Genomic DNA, 581 nt, shown 5'->3' with positions numbered 1-581 from the left:
TTTATTTCTGGTATTTCCCATCTCAATCCTTCATTTCCAACCCCAACACAAAACCCAAATCAATCCCAAAAAAAAACCCCAAAGCCGTGCTGGTTACAAGTGCTACAGTGAAAAAACCAAATTACAACACAACGAGCCCAAAGTCAGCGTGCTGCTCCGTGAGCGCCTGGTGAAGCACAAATCAAATATTCCAAAGGGTTTTTTGGGTAAAAAGAGGGTAAAAAGCAGAATTCTGGTGAAGAACGAGCCGGTGAGGACCTCAAAAATCAGCAGCAACTTCTGGAAGCAAAGCTGGAGGAGCTGGGGATGAATTAAATTCTGCAGGAACAGGAGCAGTTTCACGGTTAATCTGGGGGGTTTGCAGTCCAAAAGGCAGGAATTTGGGAATTTGGGAATTCTGGGTGCCATCCTCCTGCTAGGCTCCCAGCAGCATTCCCATGAAATCGGAGCCGGGCTGCACGGTGACGGCGGCGCCGGCGCCGTTGTCCACGAAGATGGAGGTGTACTGGCCAGCCTGCAGGGAAATGGGAGAAATGGGAATTTCTGCGGGAAAACAAGGGAAAATCCCTTCCACCAGCAGG

General features: G+C 49.6%; 1 protein-coding gene across 1 annotated transcript in view; it reads right to left on the bottom strand.

Moving 5' to 3' along the window:
* C1QTNF12 (C1q and TNF related 12) overlaps positions 1–581 on the bottom strand; it is a 7,444-nt gene continuing 6,863 nt past the window's right edge. The window contains exon 8 of the mRNA XM_005427678.2: positions 1–514. Coding sequence (XP_005427735.1) covers positions 416–514 — 99 coding nt within the window. The 3' untranslated portion in view covers positions 1–415. The remainder of the gene's footprint in view (positions 515–581) is intronic.

This window comes from Geospiza fortis, unplaced genomic scaffold, assembly GCF_000277835.1.
Source record: "Geospiza fortis unplaced genomic scaffold, GeoFor_1.0 scaffold662, whole genome shotgun sequence".
NCBI classification, from domain to species: domain Eukaryota; kingdom Metazoa; phylum Chordata; class Aves; order Passeriformes; family Thraupidae; genus Geospiza; species Geospiza fortis.
Note: the sequence above shows the minus strand (reverse complement) of the source record. Positions and strands in the feature narration are given on the sequence as shown.